The following is a 26,386-nucleotide window of genomic DNA, read 5'->3' as shown; positions in this document are numbered from 1 at the left end:
GGCAGGGGTATCAAAAATGGAATTTATTCTGCTTCTCTCTGTAACTTGCCGCTTTCTAAAGATTTAGATTTCTTTAAAAATCTTCATTGGGCTCTGGATTGCAGATGTGAGTCGCAAGTTTTTTAATGGACCTTGGACTCAAAGAGAGAGACAGACACCGATCTTTCAACGGTAAAGCCTTGGAGGAAAATTGTGAAAATGATCTCCTAACAAGGACTAATGAGACGAGGAAAGCTGCAGAAGAGTTTTAAAAGCGTGCAGCCCGTGTGAAAAAATATGCCTGAACTGAAAGTGATAAAGGAGATTCAGAAATGGGGATGCAGAACATTTAGACTGATGATAAAGGACCACCTTATATTCATTGAATGGGCTTGGGTGTGCATAAGAGAAACGGAGGAATGACTATCCCTGGATGGAGGACTACCTAGGAGGATAGGAAATTTATTATTTTCCTTTCTTCCTCTCCCTCTCTTCTGGAGGAAGCAATGGTCTTGTGTATTCCCTGTTATCAGCACCAGCATCACCATGCCTTTCCTTTAGGAGCCAAAGGAAGCGTCTCCGGAGATCTCATTCATTTGATTCCCAGAGAAACAATTTGGTAAGGTAGATTGGGCTGACAGAGTCTCCCAGGAACCTTTCATGGCGGAGGATGGATCTGAACCTGGGTCTCCCCACTCCTACTCCAGGGCCTTCACTGCTACACCACACTAGCTCTAGGGCTGAGGGAGGGACCTACCCAGAGTTGCCCAGGAACCTTCCACGGCTGACAGTAAAACAGTGCGATCCAGTAAATACACATCTCAATTTCCAAAGACATTTTTCTTCTCAAAGCAATTATTCTTTTACCTTGTTTCCAATAGCCTTCTTTGGTGGGAAGTTAAAACTTCGTACTTGGTGATACTTCATCTGTAACTTGTGGTGTAGCCCCCTGAATTCCGTGTACCTCCGATAAACATTCCACTCATCGTCTTTTATCCTGATATATACCTGTTAGAAATAGAGAAATGGGGAATCAATTGGTTTTATCCAAAAGCATGGCAATCTAGACCTTAGATCAGGGTTCTGTGGTACCCCAGGGTACTGCAAGAGGCCACTAGGGGTTCCCTGGGAGATCACATTTTATATATTTGAAATAAAACATTATTTCAAATTCGGGCAACTTCACATGAAAGACATAAGTTTCATTCTTTGTTTTCATTCTTTGTTTTTAGTTTAAGAACACTGTTAATGCATCTAGACAGGCCTACCCATGAAACGAATATAATAATTTTGCAACTTCTGGCCTATCTTTGAGCCTGAATGTGCAGGGGTTCCCCGAGGCCTGGAAAATATTTCAAGGGTTCCTCCAGGGTCAAAAGGTTGAGAAAGGCTGCCTTAGATGAAAAAGGATAGTGATCTGGCAACATTTTTCCCATAGCAGCTATCAAAATACCTCTTGAGAAATTCAGGACTGTATTAATACACTTCTGCCCATGTTTGGCAGAAGCTAGCACTCAAAAACATACTCCCAAGCTGGACCAGCTAACAACAATGGCTGTTATAAAGCATCACCATTATTGTGTTCTCATATTGTGCTAAGCTAAGTTTGGTCTAAGCTTGATTTACTGAATGAACTACAAAAGGCCAGGCCATGGCAACATACTGGGCCATTGGTTCCAAAACCACAATGGCAGGGTTCATGAAACCCACCAAGCTAAAACTGAACAGGGCCTGTGCACATGTTCTTAGAAATGCTGCATTTGGATAGAGAAAGTGCAACACTACTTACAGTACAAAATTTAAGAAAAAATATGCTGCAAACCCCGGTGAATATGAAAATATATAGCTCAGAAAAGAATGCAAATATGCACAGAACTGGGCAGGATGCTGTGCAAAGGATAAGGCAATCCTCCAATATAATAGAGCGAAACAGTTTCAAATTGGTTAAACACTATCTTATTTATTTATTTATTCATTAATTCATTCAATTTATAGAGTGGTTAAGGCAACAGAAACCAGGAGTCTGTGAGTTCTAGTCCCGCCTTAGGCTGGGTGACCGTGGGCCAGTCCCTCTCTCTCAGCCCAACTCACCTCACAGGGTTGTTGTTGTGGAGAAAAGAGGAGGAGGAAGGCGTATTAGGTATGTTCCCCGCTTTGAGTTATTTATAAAAATAATAATAAAGGCGGAATAGAAAATTAAATAAATAAAGCCGCCCATCTTAGACCAGTGACTCTGAGCAGCTAACACTAATAAAAAAACAGTCAACCAATTAAAACAATACAAAAAAATTAACTATAAATACAGCAAAGAGATATTAATATCCATCAGTGTCAGCACAGCCATGAAACAGGACCGTTTGCCCACTTGGGGCCCCAGGCCCAGGCACAAAGCCAGGTCTTCAAGGACTTCCAAAAAGCCAAAAGGGTCGGGGCCGTCCTGGTCTCAGGAAGGAGGATGTTCCAGAGGGCAGACACCACAGCAGAAAAGGCACGCTTCCTGGTCCCTGCCAACTGACATTCCTTGGCTGACGGGACTCGGAGTATGCCCATCCTGCCGGACCGGACTGGACGGGTAGAAACAACTGGGAGAAGACGGTCCCTCAGGTGACCCGGTCCCAAGCCATGGAGGGCTTTAAAGGCAACAACCAGCACCTTGAATTGCACCTGGAAACACACTGGCAACCAGTGCACCTCCTGCAGTAGTGGTGTTACATGTGCCAAATAGCCGACACTATTTACCACCCGGGCAGCTACATTCTGCACCAGCTGAAGCTTCCGAATGCTCCTCAAGGGCAGCCCCACTATTTGATGACAGTGAAGGGCGGTGCATGGAGAAATGCTGCAGCGGCTCCTCAGAGAAGCCCATGGCGAAGAAAAGAACTGCAACTAGGCAACAGCAGCGCTGCAGCATCCTTCCCTAACCAGGTGCTCTGTGGATGGGCTAGGGTTCAACTGCCAGGATCTCTAGGCAGCAGGAGAGTGCCGTTATGTGGCCGGGACGCTGCAAAAGAAGTTTCCAAAATTCATTCTTTGATCATTCCCCTTCGGGACGGACTCTACCACCGAAAAATGAAATGACAGGCATGTTTTGGTTCAACTGAAGGACGGATGAAAAGAAGACCATCAGCCGACTGAAGCAATCACAGGTCCCTTCTACGAGCCGCTCTGCTAGCGAATTAGCCTGCTAGATGACAAGGCCTTTAAGCTATTTAACTCACTAAAGAGGTGGTCCCTATTACTCAAAGAGCCCATTTCAGCTAGAAATACTGTTATTGGACTCAGCAGGTGACAGCATATAGCTGAACCTGGGTGATCCAGAAGCAAAATTGGACCTGGTTAGAACTTAGATGAAAAAGCACTTGGAAAGCTTAGTGCTAGGGGTTTCACAGGGAACTCAGGGGAAGAAATCCCAGAAGACAATAGCAAACCACTTCCATGCTGTTGTCAAGGAAGTAACATGGACTTGCTCAGTGCAAAACAGCTTTATTTCCATTTACTTCTAAAAACGATAGATGCTGGGTATCATGTCAGGAGCAGCATTTCTTTTGTTTTTGCCCAGTGAGAAATGCTTCCTGAAATCTTTCAGCTGCAACAGACAGGCAGGCATACATATATATTCAGAATTTTCCTCACATTTTGGTCCACAGACCTTTCATAAAAACAAAAACCAAGGAGACAAAAGAATATACGGCATCCACCACAAATTGCCACGTCCACTGAGCAACGGACATGTAGAATATACGGATCTTACATACAGGAGATAAAGAGTAATTATGCCAAGTGCAATCAAGTCTACCATCAGTTAACTCAATTCAACCGCTTGTGCTGTTAATGTAAGAGCAACAGCAAGATATTTAGTGTATGTACTGTTATTACTGGGAAAGGAGTACGGGAGGGCTATATCATCTCACCCTACCTATTCAACTTGTACACAGAACACGTCATGCGACATGCTGGGCTTGAGGAATCCAAGGCTGGAGTTAAAATCTCTGGAAGAAACATTAACAATCTCAGATATGCAGATGATACCACTTTGATGGCTGAAAGCGAAGAGGAACTGAGGAGCCTTATGATGAAGGTGAAAGAAGAAAGTGCAAAAGCTGGCCTGCAGCTAAACCTCAAAAAAACCAAGATTATGGCAACCAGCTTGATTGATAACTGGCAAATAGAGGGAGAAAATGTAGAAGCAGTGAAAGACTTTGTATTTCTAGGTGCGAAGATTACTGCAGATGCTGACTGCAGTCAGGAAATCAGAAGACGCCTAATCCTTGGGAGAAGAGCAATGACAAATCTCGATAAAATAGTTAAGAGCAGAGACATCACACTGACAACAAAGGTCCGCATAGTTAAAGCAATGGTGTTCCCCGTAGTAACATATGGCTGCGAGAGCTGGACCATAAGGAAGGCCGAGCGAAGGAAGATCGATGCTTTTGAACTGTGGTGTTGGAGGAACATTCTGAGAGTGCCTTGGACTGCAAGAAGATCAAACCAGTCCATCCTCCAGGAAATAAAGCCAGACTGCTCACTTGAGGGAACGATATTAAAGGCAAAACTGAAATACTTTGGCCACATAATGAGAAGACAGGACACCCTGGAGAAGATGCTGATGCTGGGGAGAGTGGAGGGCAAAAGGAAGAGGGGCCGACCAAGGGCAAGGTGGATGGATGATATTCTAGAGGGGACGGACTTGTCCCTGGGGGAGCTGGGGGTGTTGATGACCGACAGGAAGCTCTGGCGTGGGCTGGTCCATGAAGTCACGAAGAGTCGGAAGCGACTGAATGAATAAACAACAACACTGTTATTACCCTGTCAAAACCAGAAAGAAGATTATGTGGCATAATAATCTTTTGTCCTATTTGGGAATAAGACCAATAAAGGATCTACAAGTAGTCCTTGCTTAACAACCATTCGTTTAGTGACAGTTTGGACTTAAAATGGTGCTGAAAAAATCGACTCACGGCCAGTCCTCACACTTACAACCATCGCAGTGTCCCCATGGCTGTGTGATCATGATTTGGGCACTTGGCAACCAGTTTGCATTTATGACCATTGCAGTGTCCTGTGGTCCCATGATCACCATGTTTGACCTTCCCAGCTGGCTTCTGGCAAGCAAAATCAATGGGGAACCATATGATTCGCTTAATGATGTGGTCTGCTTAATGCCCACAGTGATTCACTTAACAACCACTGCAAAATAGGTTGTAAAATTAGTCAGATTCACTTAATGACTGCTTCACTTAATCAAAATTCCAGTCCCAATTGTGGTTGTTAAGTGAGGACTTCCTGTATACATTTATTCCTGATGCTATCATTAAAACTACATTCCAACAGCAACAGAGTCAGCTGTCCCCATCTCACAGGAGCATGCTCTCAATTCCAGAAGGATCTTCTTAAAACCAATGCAAGATTTTAAAAACCATGTGTAATGACTGCCTATTCTAGAACACCATCAGACTCATGAGCAGGATCACAAAGATATCTGATTTATTAAAGAATAGTATGCAGGATCACAAAGAAAGCTGAGAATGGAAAAAGCGTGCCAAATGCAAACTAAAAACCCCTCGGTACAAATGAAATCCCTCCCCCCGTAGAATCTTCCCAAGCTCACAATCCCAGGTGCTCCTAACGGCTTCTGACAGTCCGCAGGAAAAGTCCTTGAGCAGAGCACATAACCCAGACACATTCCATTGAAATGAACACAGATACAGACAGCACAAGGTCTCCCAGCAGCTCCCTCCCAAACAGAAACGCGTGTCAGCGCCATGGCATGTGAAACATTACGATGTACAGTGCACATTGAAACAGTGAACATGACACCATGGTTTCTTGAACAAGTGACTGTGGGTTTGAAAAACAAACTATCCAACATATAGTGACAGAGTGCCAAAACAGAGCCTATAACGGAGATTTTGCCGATTTCCTGGCTGTGACAAATGAAGCAAAAAATTGTTTATTTATTTTTCAAATTTCTATCAATGCCCATCTCTCCCAAAAAGGGGAATTATATTTGTAATCTAGACATATGTCTATAATTTTATACTCTGTATTTTACATCTTGTTGTTTATCTCCTGTGTTTTTATTCTATTGAACTGCGATGTGAATGTGCCATACGATCGACAGACAGACAAATCTTGAACAAGTTACTGTACAGTTGTCTGATTCATACAGATTAAGTGAATCATAATAGATTCACAGAGTTTGCAAAATCAAACTATCAAACAACATGTTATGGCTTAGCACAATACCGACACTGAACTATCCAGTGATATCAAGCAGCACAAACTTTAGGAGCAGACCCTAATTAGGAGCTGATGATAGAAATCTGTTTTAATTTATTTCAAATTGCTAGTGATTTGTTTTTTCTATAGAGAGGTTCAGGAAATCATTATTTCATGGTAGTGTAAGTGCTCCCAAACTTCTAAATCGTGACAGCTTAAATTCCCCAGTTGCTAAATGCAGCTGTCATATATGTCTGTGCTATTAATTTTGAAGCTGAACAAAACACTAACATCTCCTCAACAATTTGGCAGATTCAGAAATTCAATTCTCTTTGGAGGGGAAATGAGGAATGGTGGAACACAACATTGGTGTGGGTGGTGCAGTTTAATTGAAAGGTTAAAAGGCCCCGTGTTTCTGCACGTGCGTTCAAATCCATGTGTGGGGTTGAAGCTTCCAACTTTAACAACTGTATTTCTTAGCCAGCACCCGGTTGCACAAAACTATTCTAAATTATTATGGATGAACATCACTGCTCTGAAAGATTTTGTACTTCAACACTGTGGTTTTCAATCTTTCATACCCGAAGCCTTATAAATCATTCTCTCAACCACCTGGATCCCATGAGGGTAGAAATAAAAAGCCCATTTTCCCCCAGAAGAACATATATATGCTGATAGGCAATCTTGCTTATATTTCTCGACCATAGTAAGTTTTTAAGGTCATAAAAAAATGGCAATAATACCATTGCCAGTACTATAGTGATTGTAGTAAGAGCTAACTGGGACTGAAGCTGTTGTCAGGGTAGCCTTGCTCCGAATAAGACACGGACTCACTTAAAGGGTTTAAGGATTTCCGGGTTTATTGAAGCAGAATGCATACGGAGAAAAAGACGGGAATGCGGGTGTGGTATCAGGGTCTCCCGTTTATACCCCGGTGGCGGACCTTGTTCTCCTCCACCCCCTATTGTCCCCCAAGCCAGGTCCGGATGGGTGATTAGCGTTGGTATGGGTCCGATGATGGGTGATTCGGGCGATCTCCGACGTTCCCCTTTGTCTCCTTGCCTTCGTCCGGTGCAGGTGCGTCCCCCGGGGTAATGGGTGGGAGTTCCCCCGATCTGTTAATGGTTTCCAGATCCTGTCCGAGGTGCGCTTCTATTGTCCTGCTGATTTATGTATGGGTTTGGGTGCTTAAGGGATGATGTGTGTGTTTAAAGGATAATGGTTATCCCTTCCTCTTTCCTGATGTGCATGTTCCCCGTTGCGATGCACTTATGCCTTGCAACGGGGAACATGACAGCTGTGTTTTGCTACGTGGGGAGGGGGGACAGTCTTTCCCTCCCCCAAACCAATCCAGTAAGGAGAGAGAGAGGCAATACAAAGAGTTAGCTTGTTGTGTTTTGGCTCCTTACTCAAAATTTCTAGTTCCTGGCCTAGACTTGATGGAACCTTTGTTGAGATACTGAATTTCCTTGACTCAGCTCACTTGACTGGAATCCGGCAGCTTTCTTCTGATGTTTCCTCTCATGGGCTCCTCCTCACTGTGCAGATGGAGTGATGTCCCATCTAAAGTACTTATGCATATCCCCAAAGATACAGGTAGTCCTCGCTTAACGACCACAACTAGGACCGGAACTTCCATCACTAAGCAATGTGGTCGTTAAGTCAGTCGTGCCCAATTTTATTACCTTTTTTGCCACGGTTGTTACGTGAATCCAGCTTCCCCCATTGATTCTGCTTGTCGGAAGCCAGCTGGGAAGATTGCAAATGGCAATCATGTGACCCCAGGACACTGCAACCATCAGAAGTGCAAGCCAGTTGCAAAGCCCCAAAATTTTGATCACATGACCACAGGGACACTGTGGTGATTGTAAGTGCAAGAACCGGTCATACGTCACAGTTTTCAGTGCCGTCGTAACTTCGAACGGCCGTTAAAACAAATGGTTGCTAAGCAAGGACTACCTGTACAGGTACCACTGGTAGAGAGACCGGGCTTGAAATGAACTTGTTTGCCAAACCAGTTTTGACCTTTATCTCCCATGAGATAGTCAGCTCTCCCCACAAATCAAGAGTTGGCAACTTGTGTTCCCAGGACTGCCATCTTTGTAGAATGCCATTTTACGTCAGGACAAACCACAACTAACATGACCACTATAGGAGACCGATTGCTGCTGGGGGAAAAAAAAAAGAGAATCTCCATGTCAGATCCCTCCGATCAAAGGGTTCACAGAACCCCTTATCGGAGCATCTTCCACCGTTTCCTTATCAATGGGGCAGACTCTCTGTCGCCGGGTGGGAGGGGGTGTGAAGTTGGAGTGTGAATTGCGTTATTATGGCTACAGATTTATGATGGTTCACATCAAGGCCAGTTGTTAGAGATACACCAGCAACACCACCTGGGTGGGAAGGGGGGTGACTTACTTTCGTGGGAAAGGGTGGTAGACAAGGGAATGTAGTTTTAGATGAAGGTTTGAGCGGGAACTCTCCATTTGCAGCTTTACCTCTGTCCTATTCATTTCGCTTCATTAGACAGTTAAAGGATCTCGGTCTCCTGACTGTTATTGTGTGAATGCTCGAATGAATTGGTGCTGACACTCCAGATGTCTATATGGATGACGTGGTCTTGCCCAACGGCTCACGCAGGAATTAAAGGCTGTCCTTAAGTCACCAAAATGATGCCATTCCCCAATGTTTGTAACGATGTCATAAATACCCTCTACACAGCAAGCCTGCAAGCTACCGTTAGGGATGGGAGAAAATGGCTTTCTTTAGATTTATTGCAAACTTAACCAACTGACCCTTTTTTTAAAGGCATAAGCTTCCCCATTATAAGCACCCTCCCTTTTTTACAGCCACCTACCCCCTTTTTAAACGTGTAATGTGACCCTATTGCTCTGTATTTAAAAAATCTGCCAATGTGATTGTTCTAGCTAAGCCATTAGCTTATCGGTCACCAGACACATTTAGAGATTTCAGAGTGTCCCTGGGACTTGTGTCTCCTCGGGTCTTAGACACCTAATATTTCTTTTTAATTCATTTTCTGCGGCAGGGAGGACACTTCTTTCCTCGTTTTACTAAAAGATCACCTATTTCAGATTTAAACAGGCTAGAGCAGTATCAAAAGATTGGTGCTCACACTTCTATCAAATTGCATTTCTATCCCAAAACTTATAAAACTAATTGCCTATAAAATCTGAGGGAATGAGCTTTCCATTTCAAACAGCCAAAACATTTGCCGTATAGGTTCCCTTTCCTTTTAAAAATCTAATTATCACTTAATAATTCATGCTTATGTTTGTCAGTTATGAACAGTTTACCCGAGCTAACATCACTCTCTCCCCAAACTGTAAAATATCCTTGTGGATATTATTTGTGTCAATGTCCCCGTTGCTGAGCTAAGATAATTCCAGTTAAAATCATGTCCCTATATTTTTTTTCAATTAATTTTTATTAAAGACGTTTTTTACAAAGTAAAAACCATGCAAATTTAAAGAAAAAGGAAAGGAAAAGTAATAAGTAAAGGGAAAAGAAAGGGAAAAAAACAAGGAAAGAAAAGAAAAAGGATATAAAGAAGTGGTTTCCAATCTTCTTTACAGCAGTTATAAATGCATTTCTATTTTATCCCCTCTCTTTAAGGTTTTATCAGGACTCCCTTCCTTCCATATTCTATTTTTTGTAATCATCAAACCCATAAATCACAAATTCATCTTTTTCCGTTTTCAGCAAAAAGTCCATAAGGGGTTTCCAGTCACTGACAAATGTGGTTGTCGTCTTCTTCTAATCAAGCAAGTCAATTTGCCATCTCTGCAAATTCTGTCATCTGCACCAACCATTCCTCCATTGTGGGTATTTCAGAGTCTTTCCATCTTTGTGCACATAATAATATCACTGCAGTTACTTTGTACAAAAGCAATCATCCATAAGTCTGTCCATTAGTCCAACAAGAAAATGTCTGGTTTCAGTTGAATATTAATCTTGAAAATTCTTTGTACTACTGCATGTATGTGAACCCAATTTTTTCTAGCTTTTTTACAAGTCCATCAAGTATGACAGAATGACCCTTCATGGTTTCCACATTTCCAACATAGATTTGAGATACCTTTATACATTCTAGAAACTTTTTCTGGTGTCATATACCAATGGCACATCATTTTATAAAAGTTCTCTTTTAATTTATAACTTAATGCGAATTTCAGTCCTTTCAACCACATATTTTCCCACTGAAAATCATGTTCCTATATTTTGAAATCTCTGCATATTATTTCCTAGTGTTGCTTTTTTTTCCCCCAATAGTCATCATTTACTGGGGCTTTGCTACTGAACTTATGACTTCGACATATTACATTCTTGGTCCTTGAGTTCACTGGCCCAGTACCAGTGTCACTCTCTTGCCAGAAGCAATCATGTTCTTTATTTGGCTTACATAAATACTATTTTCCTGGAGATTATATGATTCATTTATATATTCTTTTATATCAGATGGTACTCCCTCTATCACAGCAAAGAGCTCCAGAGCACACTGTTTTTGTACCCAACTGGTATATGTATTCTTTTCTGTATGCCTCTTTGACAAAGTTTCCCACAACCCAAAGGAGTGTTTTTTATTAGTGGCACCACTCAACACTTCCATCTGTATCATGGCAGAGTCTCCTTGGCAGACCTTGTGAATCACTTCTCCTTGAAAACATTTATTCTTCTTTGAACCACCAACCTTCATTCTCATGAGAATTCCTGCTGAGTTTTCTTTTTTACCTCATAATATTATATCATACATTTCTTCTCCCATAAATGTCAATCATACCAGCCTCAGACATTCTGGTCATTCTCCCTAACTTCAGTTCCAATGCATCCTACAATATCTTCCAAGTAAGTTAGCTATTCAATATACTGCAACTCCAAATCTATGCAGTTGTCTCATTGAATACACTGGGACTCGTTCCCAGGTCAACAGGTACAGGACTGCAATCTGAAATATCATCACTTAGAATTAGTACTTTCTGTTGAGATAATGAAGATTATCTCAACTTCTTTATTCTATTGAGATAAAAAAATGGACTATGCTTTCCAATATTTAATTGTACTGGGGCTAAAGGTCCAAGGTGAAGCTCATTAAAAAAAAAGCATAGTTTTAAAATGATCCTTACTCTTCCTTGGTTTTCTTTTTCAAAAACGACCAGGTAAAACCCTGAGTGCCTTACATGAGAAATGAATAAATATTTCTATCATCTCTTAAAAATTAAATTACAGTGTATTGGGATCCTTAATTACTTAACAACAGGTTATGGCTTAATATGCAACACTGAACTCCATGATTCACCAGCACTATGATTTTCTCAGTGGTGGAGTGTGTTAAAAAAAAAAGACAGGATTTGTGTTTAAAATTCTGATTAGGAAGGTAAAAAGGCAGCTTGTGCATTATGAGGTACGGAAGCATGGAAAGAATGATCAAATGTTTAAGTAAAAGAAATGAGCTGATAAAAAAAGAAGACAACTTTATTTTGGTCACCCAACTTTCCCTTAATCTGGGATGCTCCATTGGATGCTCCATTGGGGAACTGAAGTTCAAAACATCTGGAGGATACCAAATATGAAGAAGGCTGGTTTAAATGTTTCAGATGTTAGTGAATCAGTTGGGCAGATCTCAGAGTAGTATCAGTAGCAAAGATGGATTGGAGTGGTTCCAGGGTAGTTTCTCAACCTTAGCCATTTTAAGATGTGTGGACTTCAACTCCCAGAATACCCCAGCCAGCAATTGTTCTAGATGTTTTGCTCTTCATTTCCCATCACCCCTAGGCAGAACAGCCAAGGAAGGTTGGAAAAGCTGTTGGACAATAATTGGAGTGATTTGATTTCCTGCTATGGACCACGCTGGGAGAGTTGTTTTTCTCAACCTAAACCAGATTTATTGAGAAGACCTGCCACTTGTTTTATGCTTTCTGGAGGAAAAGTAGGGGTACAATTGTAATTAAAAGCTACTAAGAGTGATATGAAGAAAATCTGGAAGAAGGTAGCAGCTGTTTCATAAAGAAAGAAACATATAAGACTGGATATGTTTTTTTTAAAAAGTTCACATTCACACAACACTCTAAGTCATGGTTTGAGGCATAAGGGAGATATTGGCCTGGATCATGCAATATGTAAAGTAGTAATCTGTTTTTGCGTAAATTGACATAACACACACCTGTTATGTGAACTCATCCTCCACGATAATTGGTAAACCAAAGTTTATGGCTTAGTGCGCTGGGTGAATTTAGCCAACTGTGGTTTATTCAATACACCATAGTTATGAAAACATGGCTTAGTGTGAAATAAGGATGCAGACTCAGCCTTCTGGATGAACCAAGTAATTAAAGCATCCTGGTTTATTTCTCCTCTTGCCATCTACCTCTGGTAAGAGGCTTGGATGGGATGCAAAAACAACCCCAAACCCTTGTTATACTAGGCCACAATTAGCAAACCAGCAACATATTGGGACTTAATTCTTAATTCTTAAAGCAAAACATTGTGTATTCACAGACCAAGTCAGAACATCATGCAAACCACATGATGGGCCTGTCTACTGTGCAAATCCATTATAGTATCGTTTATAATACTGGTGTCTTCTAATTGCATCATTTCTCTATTAGAAGTATAGTCCAAAACTCCTGAGACCGTAAAGGGCAAATAAAACGTAGACTATTTGTCTAGCTAATCCAGTATTGTCTTTTCTCATCAGCAGCAGCTCCTGGGAGTCTTGAAAAGAGCTTCTTCCCCTTCATTTACTACCTGATTCTTAGCTGAAGAAAAAAAAATACAGGTAGTCCTTGCTTAACACGCATTTGTTTAGTGATGGTTTGGACCTATGACGGTGCTGAAAAAAAATGACTTATGACCAGTTCTCATACTTACAACTGTTGCAGCGTCCCTGCGGTCACGTGATCACAATCTGGGTGCTTGGCAGCTGGTTCACATTTATGACTGTCGTAGCATCCTGTGGTCACGTGATCACCATTTTCTACCTCCCCAGCCAGCTTCTGGCAAGCAAAATCAACGGGGAACTGCATGATTCACTTAACGGCCACTGGTCTGCTTAATGCCTGCAGTGGTTCGCTTAACAACCACCGCAAAAAAAAGGTTGTAAAATCGGGTCAGATTTGCTTAATGACCATTTCACTTAGCAACCAAAATTCCAGTCCCAATTGTGGTCCTTAAGCGAGGACTACCTGTAACAGAATTGAACCTGGACTTTCACAAGAAAAGTATGTACTTTTCCACTAAGCCATGGTCACTCTTCCCTGGCCCTGCTTAAACCAATTTTTAGCACAGAAAAGCTGAATGAGCCATCTAGTATACTGGCCTTCCTCACCCTCATTATATTGCAGCAATGGTGGTTAAATAGATCAATCCAACACATTATTTCTGAGAATCAGCACATGCCCAAACAGGTGAGCAGTCGTAGCAAACAACTATTTTTCTGCATCCGTCATTCCAGTTGCTGATGTATTCTTAGCTCTCTCTCTGATGGCTTTCTGGGATGGCCTTCAGAAATCTCTCTGAGATTTCACAGCTTTGATTCTGTGATTTTCCAGAGCTTCATGGCTATACTTGCTTAATGATAGCCACCTAATCTGAAACAGCTACTAACCAGCAACAACAGACCGAGCCACATTACGGACACAGAAACCAAGCTCCCTGTCAAGCTAGATGTCACCTTTGTCCCATGTCTATTACAGAATTGCCTCAAAAATTATGGCGACAGGCCTCCTATTCCAAGGAGTCCTTCCTCACCAAGTGGCCATTTCCTGCCCTTCATAACCATTTATCTTCATAACCAGCAGTTGGCAAGTGAAGCTCATTCAGTGAGGCAGATTCAGTTACCAAGACACTGGTATTGTAGAAGACGATCCAGACAGGCTCCCCACTGCATAAGAACTGCTGATTCTATGAGTTTTTCCTCCTTTTGGGTGAGAACATTTTTCAAGAGGCAAAACCGCCCATGTGCTGAAACAAGGGTGGGCAGAAAAGCATTCCTAATGAGATTGAGAAAAGTGCCAGGAGTTGAGATACAGACTTCAAAAAGAGGAAGAAAGGAAATACTGATTGACGCAGCATAAATAACCACATAGGGTACGAGGTGATGCCTTTGTGGGCAATATATCACACAGGCTCAAAATTGGAGGACGGTGTAGGAAGGATCAGTGTACAAAATACAGAAAGGGGGTATTAGAGGAAAATATTGATGACCCAAAAGAAGGCCCTGACCTTAGTTATCTGCTGTAATCTACTTAATCTTCTTCCTTAATGTGATCTGAATGATGAGCTTATGCAACCATTGATTCATACAAAACATTTGGCCTTCATTCAGGATGTAAACACGGTTTCAACTCCCCACAAAGAAAGTTGCTCAGTGCCAAAGGAACTCACTTAGAATCTTTAAACCCCGAACCACAAATTCTTAGCCATGGAGGCCAAGTATGACTTGGGCTTGGGAGGTCTTACTTAGCTAATCCTGGCCAATCCACTTGTAGGAAAGCAGATGAGTGGCAACCAGCATATAGATATTCAGGTCAACGAGAAACTGAGCTCCTGCAGGACACTGTTTGTCCCCTTGTTTATTTTCCACGCCAGAAGACTGAAGATGGTTCAAGTCTATCACCTGCCCCTTCTGCTGGTTCCACTGGCTTAGATTCCTCTCTCATTTCACAACAGGCTTCAACTGTTCATACGCTGCTTAACAGCAGGGCCAGCCAATTCCCCTAATGAGCTATCTACGAAGAGGCCAAGATACACACACAAAATAAAATATACTAATATCTATGTGGGGTGAGAACGGTAATGGTACTCATCTGATGACAATTTACATGTAAACGACGGTACTGTGTTTCAAAGAGCAATAAAACATGGCAATGTGGATTAGAGGGCTATTTTCAAGCAATAAAGATACACCAATAAAAAACAAATTAATCTTAAAAATCTGGCAGTTCAACCAGCAGGGAAAATTAAAAGACATTAAAGAGCTCTCCATAATGCTGTCCCCTGCTTTATCCAAACTGGGAAAAGTTTGTTACAGACTTGGAAATCTCCTCTTTTCATTCATTTAATATTTTGGCTCAGTGGTTTCAAGCCATTAAGCAAAACAAAACCATGATAAAATATAATGTTGGATGAATGCCCACTAGGGTTTCATTTTGTTTTCTTTTTTTCTCTTTATTTATTTAGCGTTGATGCTGCCCAACTCCAACTGACTCTGGGTGGCTCAGAATAATCAAAAACAGCATAGATTTAATCAGACATTAGCCAAAGTCTTGCAAGATATGTTCTGGTAGCTTACCACAACATTTTTTGCTACATAATTGTTGCTAATCTGAAGGTTTATCTCAGCCCTGTGAACTTGTATTTAGCAGCTAGTTATGTCCAACTAGTTAGAGGTTCAAAATTTAAGTGAGGCTGCACAGAACATACAAACTCATAAAGTATAGATTTAAAAGAGACTGAATTTTACCAGATTTGGAGTCAAATCCATGCCAGGGTTTTTGTTTTGTTTTTTGTAGCATGTGTTCATATTAGTTATTCCATCCCATGTTCTCAGAGCACGCCATGATATCAATATATTGTGGCTTTCATCCACTCAATAAATACTTAAAATCTCAACTTCAGAAGGGATATTTCCCTTGTGAATTTTGCTCTCCTCAGTAAAAACAACAACAAAGTAAAATGGAGAATATATCATCCTACAACTGGATCTTCAAGTTTCTGCTCCATGTGGAAGCCTATCAAACTGCAAATTGGAGTATCTTTCAGGACAGTCTATACCAGTGTATCTCAGCCTTGGCAACTTCAAGCCGTGTGGACTTCAACTCCCAGAATTCCCCAGCCAGCCATGCTGGCTGGGGAATTCTGGGAGTTGAAGTCCACACGGCTTGAAGTTGCCAAGGCTGAGATACACTGATCTATACTCTCACGCTGGGGCAAACTCATCCAGGATGAAGATGAAGTCCCTTCTAGAGAGGAAAACTTGGCTTCCTGTTCAAGCTTAACTTTGATTCTCTTCTTGAACCTCAGATGCTTTTCTTGATTCTAGTTCCCTGGTCTTCACCTCCATGACTCAGCAGTGCTTCATGCTGATTATTTCACAAAGAGATCTCATCATTTAACCTATGCAAATGGATAAACAGATATCTGGGCAGGAAGAAACAGACTCACCTGCAGTGGATTTTCAAGCTCTTTTAGAAATAAACCATCACATAATGCAAACTTACCCACCATTCTGTAGCAATGATAACCATGCTGTTGTTGCCTATTTACCCTTACAGAAACATGCTTAGTGTAAAGAGAGAGTTCTCAGATGGGGTCCATAGGGGTAAGTGTGCTATGGAAAACCAGATCCAAACCACCCAATTATAACCATGGATTGCAAAAGGCATCTTTACCTGAGATTTTGGTGTGTCATCTGAACTAGACAGGAGAGTTGATTTTGGTTTATTCCTCAGCCTGGCCATTGCACTTAGAGACAGGAGCTGCTGCAAAATGGAGCCACTTCAGATATGGGGACAGTACTGTTCCTGACTCTTTCTTCAACTAATGGATTGCAGGAAGGTGTCTGGAATTTGAGATAGGGAAGTCAAGAAACAGACACCACGCTACTTTATTGCTATAGGGTGTATTGACAGAATTGTGGAAGCCTGTCCAGAAACTGCAGAGCCCACCAAGATAAGGCAGGACTGTTCTGAATCCCTTCCTCATGCTTTCTGCTGAGTAACCATTTTCCCTCTACCACTCCCTTCTCAATACAGTGACTTTTTTTTCCTACAGTGTCATAAAAGTCTTCAACCAAATAGACAAAAGGATGCAGCAATCAAAAAAAGAAAGTAAAGATGTCTGAGACAAGCTTACTTGGGGGTTCACAAAAGTGGGGAACAGCTCCCTCCTCACATCTATCAGCCTTACAGGTTAGACTAGACAGGAAATGCAACCAGATAAACTAATTCTACTTTACTGTAAAGCTACAATAGCAGAATCTTGCAAGTCTGAAAGTACAATGCTTCCTCCTTCACCTTCACAGCCCGAGAAACTAGGGAGGGTCCCTTCTGAGCCTCTTTCTCCGCCCATTATGCAGCTGTGGGCTAAGCCCTCTCTTATCTGACCGTTCCCTAGGCAGCATCTCTTCGCCCCATCTCCCAAGGTCTTTCCCACATACCATTACATCAAAAGTGAGGGCAAATGCAGAGCTCACCCACATATCTCCCCCATGATGATAATAACCCAACACAGTCCAATTAGGAGTCTTCTTATGAAAGTGATTGGAATGTCAAAAAATAAAAGGCAAGAGAATCTAGCTACAGAAAAAGAACCAGGTGCATCTCTTGATTCTGCCCCCCCCAAATATTCTGTGGCTGCACCAACAGAAAACCAAGGTGAATTGGTTTTCTAAGGTTCTCTTCTAAAGTGGCAAGCAAGAAAAATAGATGCAAATTACATTTTGACACAGCTGCAAGGCTGCATTTATAGTCCTTTGAAAATGTTCTAGTTTTGGAGGGGGTGGGAAGAAACACCCTGCAATAACCATTTCAAAATAATGAAAAACAAACAGAACGCTGGACTATTTGAGCTGTGATGAGAAATGCTTCCTTTCATTGTCTCCTATTGCTTCAGCACAGCTATAATACTAATTATGAAGAATTAGCTTTTTTATCTCAGCAAAGCCATCTTTCAACACTAGCACAAAGATCACAAACATGGTAATTTCTAACCTGTTTCCTTCCAAAAGCAGGGTCATAAAAGATGATTAAAACAGTGTTGCACATTGATAAAAAAAAAAACAACCCTTGGAACTGTAAGCAGGAGCATGGATTAAAGCAGGATTTAGGGACAATTGAGCTATTAATTGCTATTAACACTAATGGTGCTATATTACATCCAGAATTGGAAATCGCCTTAATTAGCAGCTGCTGGGGAGCAAAACTAGAAGAAAGTAATCTCCCTTTTTTCTATGCTTCTGAGCTTTCCAATTGTATCTTCTTAGTCATAGCGGGGCACAAGAAGCTGGGCTAGATAGACCTTTGGCCACATACAACAGAGCTCTCCGTAAACTTATTATGGGGAGTCCTTGCTAAATGATCACAATTGGGACCAGAATTTTGTTTGCTAAGCAAAGTGGTCAATAAGCGAATCCGACCACATTTTATGACCTTTTTTGTAACAGCTGTTAAGCAAATCACTGTGGCCATTAAGCTAACCACGTGGTCGTTAAGCGGATCACATGGTTGCCCATTGATTTTCCTTGCCAGAAGCCGGCTGGGAAGGTCAAAAATGGCAACCGCATGACTGTGGGACACTGCAAGAGTCATAAATGTGAACCAGCTGCCAAGTGGCCAACTCATGATCATGCGACCACAGGGAAGCTGAAACATTTTTTCAACATCGTCTTAAGTCCAAACCATCGCTAAATGAATGGTTGTTAAGCGAAGACTACCTGTACTCTTCTCTCAGCTCAAGTAAGCAGTTAAGGCTGCTCTGATTATGACAGGAAAAAAGGGCCTAATGTTTAGCACAGTTCCTGTGTGTAGAGTGTGAACCATTAATATTCATCCAGTCCTGAAATCTGGCATTCAGAACACGCTTGGCTGCCTTCTGAATGCCAGGTGCCATGAGAAAGTGTTATGTGCCATTCATGTTCACTGATGAAATGTTATCCAGCTAGAATTGTGTAAGTTAGCCTTTCTCAACCTTTTGACCCTGGAGGAGCCCTTGAAATATTTTTCAGACCTCGGGGAACCCCGGCACATTCAGGCTCAAATCTAGGCCAGAAACTGCAAAATTATTATATTCGTTACATGGGTAGGCCTGTATAGATGCATTAACAGTGTTCTTAAACTGAAAATAAAGAATGAAACTTTCCTCTTTAATGTGAAGTTGCCTGAATTCGAAATAATTTTTTAAATAAATCATGATCTCCCAGGGAACCCCTGGTGACCTCCCGCAGAACACTAGGGTGCCATGGAACCCTGGTTGAGAAGCCCTGGTGTAAGTGAAGATTTTGGGGAAGCTTTGCAAAATGCTGTCCTTTATTCCTGCATACACTCTTTCTGACTCTTCTGTGGTCCCCCTGGCTTGAGATGATGGGAGTTGTTGTGCAAGGTGTTGGGAGGGCAGAAAAGCCTGTTACTTGCTCACAAACCAGTTTTATTCAAGCCCCGTAGATCTGTGGAGTGTTTACTTGAAAGAGGTCACTTATGGACAACATTATTCTTATTCAGGACTTCCTTTTTTTTTTTTTAAGGAATTTGTACTCAAATGCAGAATGTGAATGGGGTTCAGTGATCAATTAACAGATCCTATTTTCATCTCTCCAGGCATTTGATAAGGTTGTATTCTCACGGCTCTATTATTTAATTTATATGTTAATTATGCTGTTAGAAGCTGCAAGGGAGCTGTTTTTCCTTTTTCTTTTTCTTTGCTGTTAGCCTCACAGACAAGAAACTAACAGCGGATGATACTTTTCTGCTTTCCCAGAATCACAGACGCCTCTGGCGTCTTTTGCAGAGTTGCAAACTGGGAGTTGCTACCCTGTGGAAAATAGCAGAGTTACAAGGGTGTTAAGAGATACACCCTGTGACAATTGTAATTGTTCTAATGCAGCGCTGCTTCAGTTCAGAAGACCTTCAATAGTTCCATTTTCCAAAGAATGATACTGATGCTTCACAGTTATTTGGGTGCAATGATGATACTGGGCACCCGCAGCACAAGCCCCTGGCAGTGACCTGCAAGAGCCAAGGAAAACTTTTGCTTCTCTTGCCCAAGAGAACAGCCAGGAAGAAAGCAGCTGAATTCCAAACCAGGCGTAAGCCATACAAAAGGTGAAAAAGAAGAATAACTGAAGCCAGAGTCAAAGCCACACTTGCTTTGCTGAACTAGCCAGGAACAAGACAATGCCTTAGTTCACCCATCATGTTGGGTTTCGTCTTAGCCACACAATATATGAATCTTGCTGTAGTGATCTGCGAACTATCATTCATGGCATGGTGACATGTGTAAATCAGACCAATGGCTTCTTCAACAACGATCAATATAATCAAAGCTTAGTACAAACTGAATTCATCCAGAGTTGGTCTTGCACTCTAGCAAGTCATTATGGCTCGATAAACCCTCTTTTTAGAATCTACTCTGACCCTGTACATCTATGGATTGGTTAGAGGCTTGGGTAGGACCAAGAAGCAAACAAACCACCTTTCTTCATTCACAAATTCCACCTAGCTGAGGACGTACTGTAAACACCAAAGTATGGGTCCAAACTGTGGTGTGCAGCCTTAAAAACCAAATCGGGTTTATTTACTGGACCATTCAAACCACACTAAGACTCAGAGAAGAGATTTGGATTGATGCATGAACCCAAATGGCTAAACAAACAAGAGATTGATGAGATGAGCAAACCCAGCTTACACCAAAAACAAACTACTCTGTGGTTGATCATAGTTTGTGAACTAATACTGAAGATAAGTATTACAGATTCCATTCATCGCTAGTCCTCAGCAAAGCAAATTGCACCTTTGGAGCTGTCCATGGTGCTGCAGCCTTCAGCTTGACTTCAACTTGGATACCCAACCCAAAAGGTGCTTTGTGTCATTTGTACTTAACATCTCCACACCACAGCTTCTAAGTGTACATACAGGTAAAGGTAACTCATTCAGCTATGCTGATTAGGCAAATGTACTACTGAGATCAGGAATTAGACCCCTCTGAGCTGCACAGAAACTTGTAAGAATGTGTACCTTACAAACGCAGCTCTACTGTAACAGTTATTGTATAAACACCTCCCTCAAACAATATTTCGAAGAGCGCTTATGTTCCCAATAATTTATCAATGTTTGATATGTCAACACCTGCCCACTGAAGGGGGCTATTAAATTTACTATAGTGTCTGTGAAAGATTTGCGGAGGAGGTGAGACCTGAGTCAGAAGCAAATGAGACTGTAAACACAGATATGTCCACAAGAATTATTTGGTCGCTGCCAAAACATTAAGTAGGCTTCTGGTAGCTATCACCACCTAGAGGTTAGTTGTAAATGAAACTTTTAAGTGTCTCTCCAAGAAAATTCAATAAAAGCCCTGACACACGGCAATACAAGTCCAAGAAATGTTCTTAATGGCCAGTCACCAGGAACAACAGAAACAGAAATGAACCAAAAGCAAATAGGGGTTTGAAAATCCAACATCCAAAGATACGGAGAAGATGCCAGGCTCTCTGCCCTCAATGCGCAGTGCATTGCACTGAGCCGCCATATGATTTCTTTGATTTGGGCTTAGTGTGCTGTAGAGATTAGCCCCTGTAGCTTATAAACTCTGAGTTATGACTTAGCATTTGCAGAACTGAATCAATTCTGGCTTACTCAACAAATCATATTCAAGCTGATCATAGTTTAATGAACATAAGCAAGGTATAAACAGACTGAAAGCCACATGGTATATAGAGAGGTTCTCTGTATTACCTGAATTAATATATCCACTAAGCCATGGTTTATTGAATAAGCCACAATGGCTGCATTTACACGATACATAAGCAACATTCAATCACTGTTTAGAAATCATAATGGCTGGCCTATACAACACACTAAATCAAAGCCAAGGAAACCAACTATGTTCAGTTTTTATACCCTGGACCAGCCCCCCAGTAATACATCCAAGGTATTTCAGAGTAACAAAAAATGGCAGGCTTAAACATCAGCTGATAATCTCCTGGCTGGAAGACCTGGGGATGACTTTGAAGTTTGGGTCACAGCAAGTGCTTGAAGATGCCAAATATCTTCCCTGAGCTTAAAGTCAGCTTATCTCCAAGTACTTGCAAAACAATTTGCACACTGTCATTCCCATAGACAAGCAATGTGGGAACATATACAGGGAAAGGAAGAAAACACTTTTTTCTCTAATCAGTGACCCAAAGATGACAGCTTGGCAAGTCTCACATACTAAATGTGTTCTTGCCTCGTTAAAAGAAGATAATTGCTACGCAATGGAATATGCCGGCACATATGTTTTGCCTGCTTAACTACCAGCAAAGTATTTTTGTTTAAATGTTGTAAAGTAAATGACAAATATACAGTTGCTGGAAGAGGCTTTTCTTTTTCAGGCATTAGTTTAGTTTTGTTGTCATGAGGAACGTGGAAAGGTGCTTTGCAAGGAAGAGAATGGCCAGACCCAGCTGTCTGTACTCTATATACCGCTGCTGCGTGAGCTGCATTGGGTACCAGTTTGCTTCCAGGTCCAATTCAAGGTGTTGGTTATCACCTTTAAAACCCTACATGGCATGGGACCGGGTTACCTGAGGGACCGCCTCTTCCCCCTTTCATTAGCCCCTCCCACCCGATCATGCAGAGGGGGCATGCTGCAGACCCCGTCTCTAAGACAACTCCATTTGGCGCAGTCCAGGAAGCGGGTCTTCTTCGCAGTGGCTCCCGCCCTGTGGAACATGCTGCCCCCAGAGGTGAGATTGGCCCCATCGCTCCTGGCCTTTCGGAGGAGTCTGAAGACCTGGTTCTGCCACCTCGCTTGGGGTGGAGAGGGGAATAGATCTACATGGGGATGGCTGCTATAGACCACTCCTCCCACACTTGGACTGTTTTAGATTCTTCACCACTTGGACTTTTTATCTTTGCTCTTATTTATATTATTTATTATTGTAATTTTATACTGTATATTTTATGATTGTTGTTTTAATTGATTATTGTAAACCACCCAGAGTCCCCCAATGGGAGGAGATGGGCGGGGACAAATTGGATAAATAAATAAACAAACAAACAAACCAGGATGGAGGGCAGGAAGTCATCCAGATGTCTCTGAACTGCAACACCCAGCAGTCCTGAACAAGAGAAATGGATGCTGGGATTGTAGTTCAGCCACATGTCAAGGACCATAGGTTCTTTCCACACTTGTTCTATGAGCAGGCTTTCAGAGGCAGGGAACTTTTACTCATGATCCAAAGCTCCTTCCTTCTTAATGGCTCCTGGGATATCTACTAGGCGAATCAAGGGCTTCCCATGAGAAAGATACAATATAAAAGGAAGGCGAGAACAGGAAGAAAAACCACAGTGGAAACTCCAATTCTTAAACTGAAATGTGACTTCTTAAAATAAGAACTTAAACTCTAGATTCAGGTCAACAAGCAGTTGCTTAGCAAGCCTTACAGCAAAGTCCTGCTTCCAGTTTCTTGCTGTCACTTCATCGGTGGTCGCTAACGGAGGAAGCTGATGGCACGGGTTCTTTCGGTTATTTATTTTACAGATAAACACAGATCAAATCATAAAATAGCCAACCCCAAAGCAATAAAAATAGATGGTGAATCAGAGGCCCTCTTCACAAATTCTGCTTTTAATAATTGCCCAAATCTAACAAAGAAATAGCTGATTGGATTTCAGAGGGCAGGAAGTTCCATAACACTCATACTGCCACAGAGAAACAACAGTAGCAGGCCACCATCCTCCTACTCTCAAAGAAATCATCATCATCATCATCATCATGGTAATCTACAATTAGATTCACAGTCAAAGACTGGTCAAAACTTAATAATTCAAGCCCTAACCAAGGACCTAAGAATTATTAAGGTAGCGTCTGAGGATATAAGCAGTTCCAAGCAGGGTATTTTTTCTGTAAAATTAGGGTGTTCAGGTCCGATAAATTCAAAATTTCCAAATATTGAGGGAGTTGTTTAGGTATTGCTCCAGGGGCTCCAATCACAACTGGTAGAACAGCAGATTTCTTTTTCCATAAGTATTCAACTTCAATCTGCAAGTCCTGGTACGTTCTAATTTTTCCAGATTGCTTTTCCTCAATCCTAGCATCATCATCATCACCATTATAGTAAAAGGCGCCTTGGGTGCAATTCTGAAACATCTGGAGCACCACTTGAACACCATCGGCATTGACAAAATCACCATCGGTCAATTGCAAAAGGCCGCTTATTATTATTATTATTATTATTATTATTATTATTATTATTATTATTATTTTGTATCCTTAAAAATATAGTTAGAAACTGGCAACACAGAAAGCATCTTTAGGATCTTTCTGAAGTGGCTACACACACATGGAAGTTGAAGACACTGTAACAATATTAGCTCTATGACTTCTCTCAGTTGTCCAAGCCAGGATAATAAAGTCCTCCAATATTGCCCCCACTGAACAGAAAGCTTACTTGATAAACATGAAATGCATTCGCAGCTTTTCCACGGAGAAAGACTGAAGGAATCCAGACATTTATAAGAGCTCGGTTTGATCTGGGTGAAGAAAAAAAAATCAGTATATACAATCCTGCATGGAAGTACAAATAGGCCATAAAACAGACTCCACTGATAGATGCTACCAATAATCAAAGCATTTGGAATAATGGGCCAAATGAAGAATGTGACAGTTATATTACAGGAGAGGGAATACATTCCCAAACCATAAAGAACCCTGAATTATGATTCACTTATGTCACTCTTTTGAAGTCATTGTAGGAATGAGATAAACACATCAAACTTTCTAACAACTTACATTTCAAAATCTGACAAGCTTTGATCTTCAGAGGTTTGACTGAGATCTCCAGGAACCTAGGCAATAAAAGAAGGAAGAAAAAATATAATTAAACACTGGGTCTGTCTAACCTGTCATCTTAAAAAGCACAGAAGTGCAGCCTGACCCACTAGCAAATTTCCCAAAATTAATTCCTAAACCCAACAGCCTCTGTCCTTTCATTCCCAGGGGCTGATACTTGAATAAAAGTCTCGCACAATATTGCATTTTTATAGATGTATTATTATTCCTACCTTGGGGCAAACACTTTCTTTAAAAAATAGAATGCTCGAGACTTTCAAAAGCATTATAGCTGACCATCTAACTGCAAACAGCACAACCGCTGCGGTAAGATTCAAAACATGTTAGTCTCAAAGGGGTGGAGTTTAAATTTAGGACAGTCAGTGAAAGAGATTTTGGACTGGATCCCAAATTCAGTGTTTCTTTCACCCTCCAATATTTCCAGTCCCTTCATAATATCAAAAGCAAGCTCATCATCTTGAGAACTTTGTTCCTTTTCATGTAGGGTCTTTCGGTCAGCCTTGGCCTCCTTGATATGAGTGGCCTCACAAAGTTCTGACTGGCAAAACATGAACACATTTGTGGAATCACAGATTTATGCCATTTTTACTTGGCTATTCTTTACATCCTGAAAGAATGGCATTTATTTTGGACCTGATGAGAGCTATTGTCCAAGGCTGATAATCAAGAGAAAATTGTATCCTTATTGTCTAATCAAGATACGTTCTTACAACGATACAGCGGCTGGATTTGTGGAGACTGCTCGCAAAGAAAAGGAAGATCCTCAAAAGGTTAACCAGGTGAATTGTGGAGAGGATCTATTATTTGTTCTTAGAAATCTAAAGGACAATGATATTAATTGAGTGAGTTCAAGGGAGTTTTTGGTATAGAGCAGTGTTTCTCAAACTTGGCAACTTTAAGATGTGTGGAATTCAACTCCCAGAATTCCCCAGCCATCATTTTGTCAAACAAGTTGCCAAGTTTGAGAAATACTGGTTTAGAGGGTCCTAAACATCCAGCATTCCCTACCATGTTCTTTTGGAACCTAGGGATAATATTAAAAAGCTTCTCCGATGGGGTGGATTTCAGTAATGCCGCTGGTTCTCAGGAAGGAGGGAGCACATTCCAAGGAGGTGGAGGAGATAAGCTGAGGCACAGACTGGGAGGCATTGGTGGGAAAACAAAGAGGATCAGGATAGCCTCACCCTAGAGTCTCCCAGGTTATTTCCCCTTAGGATAGGTAGAATAGCTTTAGTCTGGCAAGATTCTGTCTATACCGTGTGAGCAAATAAAGATCTGGAGTTTGGATGGACTGATTCTTCGTTGTTCTTGGTCTGGACCTGACATCCAAACCTTGAACTACAACCAGGAGCCCCAAGCCTATAGTCCACAATACGCCCATCAACATCTCTCTTAGCAAAAGGTTCCATCTGATGCTGTTGATTTAGTACTCTTTTAATTTGAAAACAAAATGGGAAGAGAGCATACTCCAAAGCAAAGGAACAGCCTCAGGCACCATCTTTAATTGCAAGAATGGGTTTGGGCCCTGCATCTGCCTTAAAACAGGGTTTCTCAACCAGGGTTCCATGGCACCCCAGGGTTCTGCAAGAGGTCACAAGGGGTTCCCAGGGAGATCACGATTTGTTTA

At 41.5% G+C, this 26,386-nt stretch overlaps 1 protein-coding gene across 1 annotated transcript in view; it reads right to left on the bottom strand.

Annotated features, from left to right (window-relative positions):
* The window catches only part of SNX29 (sorting nexin 29), a 171,901-nt gene that overhangs the window by 56,909 nt on the left and 88,606 nt on the right, over positions 1–26,386 (bottom strand). The window contains exons 17-19 of the mRNA XM_063314834.1: positions 24,700–24,755; positions 24,359–24,440; positions 847–987 (exon numbers count right to left, since the gene is read on the bottom strand). Of these exons, the coding sequence (XP_063170904.1) occupies positions 847–987; positions 24,359–24,440; positions 24,700–24,755 (279 nt within the window). The remainder of the gene's footprint in view (positions 1–846; positions 988–24,358; positions 24,441–24,699; positions 24,756–26,386) is intronic.

This window comes from Candoia aspera, chromosome 14, assembly GCF_035149785.1.
Source record: "Candoia aspera isolate rCanAsp1 chromosome 14, rCanAsp1.hap2, whole genome shotgun sequence".
Taxonomy (NCBI): domain Eukaryota; kingdom Metazoa; phylum Chordata; class Lepidosauria; order Squamata; family Boidae; genus Candoia; species Candoia aspera.
The sequence above is the reverse complement of the archived record's forward strand: the minus strand, read 5'-3'. Positions and strand labels throughout refer to the sequence as shown.